Source organism: Oryza sativa, chromosome 8 (assembly GCF_034140825.1).
Source record: "Oryza sativa Japonica Group chromosome 8, ASM3414082v1".
Lineage (NCBI taxonomy): Eukaryota > Viridiplantae > Streptophyta > Magnoliopsida > Poales > Poaceae > Oryza > Oryza sativa.
Genome location: NC_089042.1, coordinates 16,206,446 through 16,208,752, shown reverse-complemented (window position 1 = coordinate 16,208,752; position 2,307 = coordinate 16,206,446). Strand labels below are relative to the sequence as shown.

Genomic DNA, 2,307 nt, shown 5'->3' with positions numbered 1-2,307 from the left:
CCGCGAGGTGTACATCTGAGACAGACCAAACGGCTGTCCGCCAGGCAAGCAACACACCCCTAGCCGACCAACAACAGGTAAGAAAGAATAATCAAAGTCCAAGCCTAACATTTCCAAAATAGTACGGGAAGGGATTACATCCATTTTGGTCTCCTCAAGACAGAGAAGAGAGACCCGCTCATCGCGAACTACATCACGAACCATATCCTGGCGGGCGCGCGAGTTCAGACCCCACACGTTCCACACCAAAATGTTCTCATTACATGATCCCATAGAGAAAGAGACCACGCGGAGAAGGGGAGGATGGGAGGGAGGAATCAGCCGCAAGCAGACAACATCTCGGCCACCTACGTGGGAGGCAACGAGTTGGAGAAGAGCGCAGAGAGGGCGATGATGCGGTCCTGCGAGAGAGGCTTGGTGAAGAGGGCATCGAAGTCCGTCAACGCCTATGCCGAGACTAGGCCCTCCTCAGGCGCCAACCCAAGCTTGCGCATTAGGTTGCGCTGCGCACGAGAGACCGTGTGGCACGGGTCGGCGAGCGCGATCTGGGCCGCAATCCGCTTGCTACGCTTGGGTACCACCTCGACGGCCGCGGTGACAAAGGCGGCGGGGGCGGCGGAAGGAGCGCAGGAGGTAGAGGCCTGGAGCAGCTGGTGAGGAAGGCGCGGAGGGCGGCGTTGTCTACAATCGAAGATGGCAGCACGTGAGCCATCGGCCAGCCGTCAAGGTCGAGAACGACCATGGGCACATCAAAGAGAACTCCGTTGGGCACCTCGTCAACCAAACCCGCTACCGGCGTCAGACATGGAGACAACGGCAGTGGCGCGGACACAACTGTCACCTCCGGCCTTGGCGGGGAGACCGATGCCATGGGTGACCGACGCGCGGCTAGGGACGGCGAGCCGGTTGACCGCATCGGTGAAGCGCCATCATCGGGAAGGGACGGCAGCACAACGCCAGCCACTGCCGCAAGGCCCCCGATGGAGGACAGCGACATCCTGGATGGCAGAGGCACAACCTCCACCTCCGCGGCCAGGGCATCGAGCTCGTCGAAGAAAAAGCCGGCTGGCTCGCCCGAGGACACTGAGATCCCACCAGAGAGCAGCAGCACGCGGCGCACCGCACAGAGTGGGGAGGCGAGCGGGGAGACTACCGGAGCCGATGGCAACGCTGTCGGCGAGAAGCAGGCAGGAGTAACCAATGCGGCAAGCCCCAAAGACGACGCGGCCGGCGAGGGAGCACCCGGCAAGCTAGTGGCAGCGGGGGCGGCCATGGCCACGGACTCCACGGCTGGCGTTAGCACATCCGGCACGTCCGGCAAGGTGGCGGAGGTGGTGACGGCCGGCGAGACTGATGAGACGACGGCGGCCAGAGGACCGACGTGCAGCGGCGACATGGCGGCAGGCAGGGGGCTGGAAGGTGGCGCCGAAGTGACGGACTGTCGCGACCGAGAAAATTTGCATTTTCCCGAACGCTAGTGTATTAATCCCCGTCCCAGGAAAAGCCGGGGTACACCACACAAACATGATACAAAAGGCACATCTTTATTATATCGATAATATTTACATTATTACAAAGGCACTTAAGGCCTGACAATCACAAATAAACAGCAGCGGACTAGCGGGCCTACGGCTCCATCTTCACAGGCGCTCGACTGGGGTATAAGCCAGGACTCCACCTAAGACTTCTTCTCCAAAGCTTCTCTTACTGAAAGGGGGGGGAAAGATTGAGCAAAAATGAGTACAACCACAGTACTCAGCAAGCCACACCGGCAGATGCATGATTAATGCAAGGGGGTACAAGGGGTAATAATATAGGGGTTAAGTTTTGCAGTAAACAGCTTTTAAAAGTCACTTAGTTGCTCAAGCTATTTGGTAAACACGATCCTAGAGCTATACAAGATAATTAATCAAGGCCGTGAACCCTCACGAACCTGCCTTAACCCAAGGCCTACGATGATTCAGACCGAACTGGCAACCCGACCCTGGGTCCCAGCTCGTCCCAAGCCAACCCAGGCCAACCATTCCACATTTTAGTTGTTAAGCAGATTTTAAGAATTAAAACACTAACTTGGGTACATTGCTAGGCTTGCCCATAACCGAGGGCGCGGCTATTCGAATAGATTATACTCTGATCAGAGGTGTACATCTTTACCCACAAGACACATCTTCCTCACGTGTAACCACGTGCCACATACCACCACGGCATACGGACGAAAGACGTGACATAGTTCCCAACCCATCCTAGCCATAAACAAGAGTACCGACCCAACCCCACCTACGGCCGGAACCTCCGGGACAGGCAGGC

The 2,307-nt window shown here is 57.3% G+C and overlaps 1 protein-coding gene across 1 annotated transcript; it reads left to right on the top strand.

The window, feature by feature from the left end:
• The first annotated feature begins 740 nt into the window (after positions 1 to 740).
• On the top strand, positions 741 to 1,478 carry LOC136351564 (dynein axonemal assembly factor 3 homolog). The gene has a single exon (XM_066303743.1). The coding sequence runs from the start codon at positions 741 to 743 to the stop codon at positions 1,476 to 1,478; it is 738 nt and encodes a 245-aa protein (XP_066159840.1).
• Positions 1,479 to 2,307: the final 829 nt, after the last annotated feature.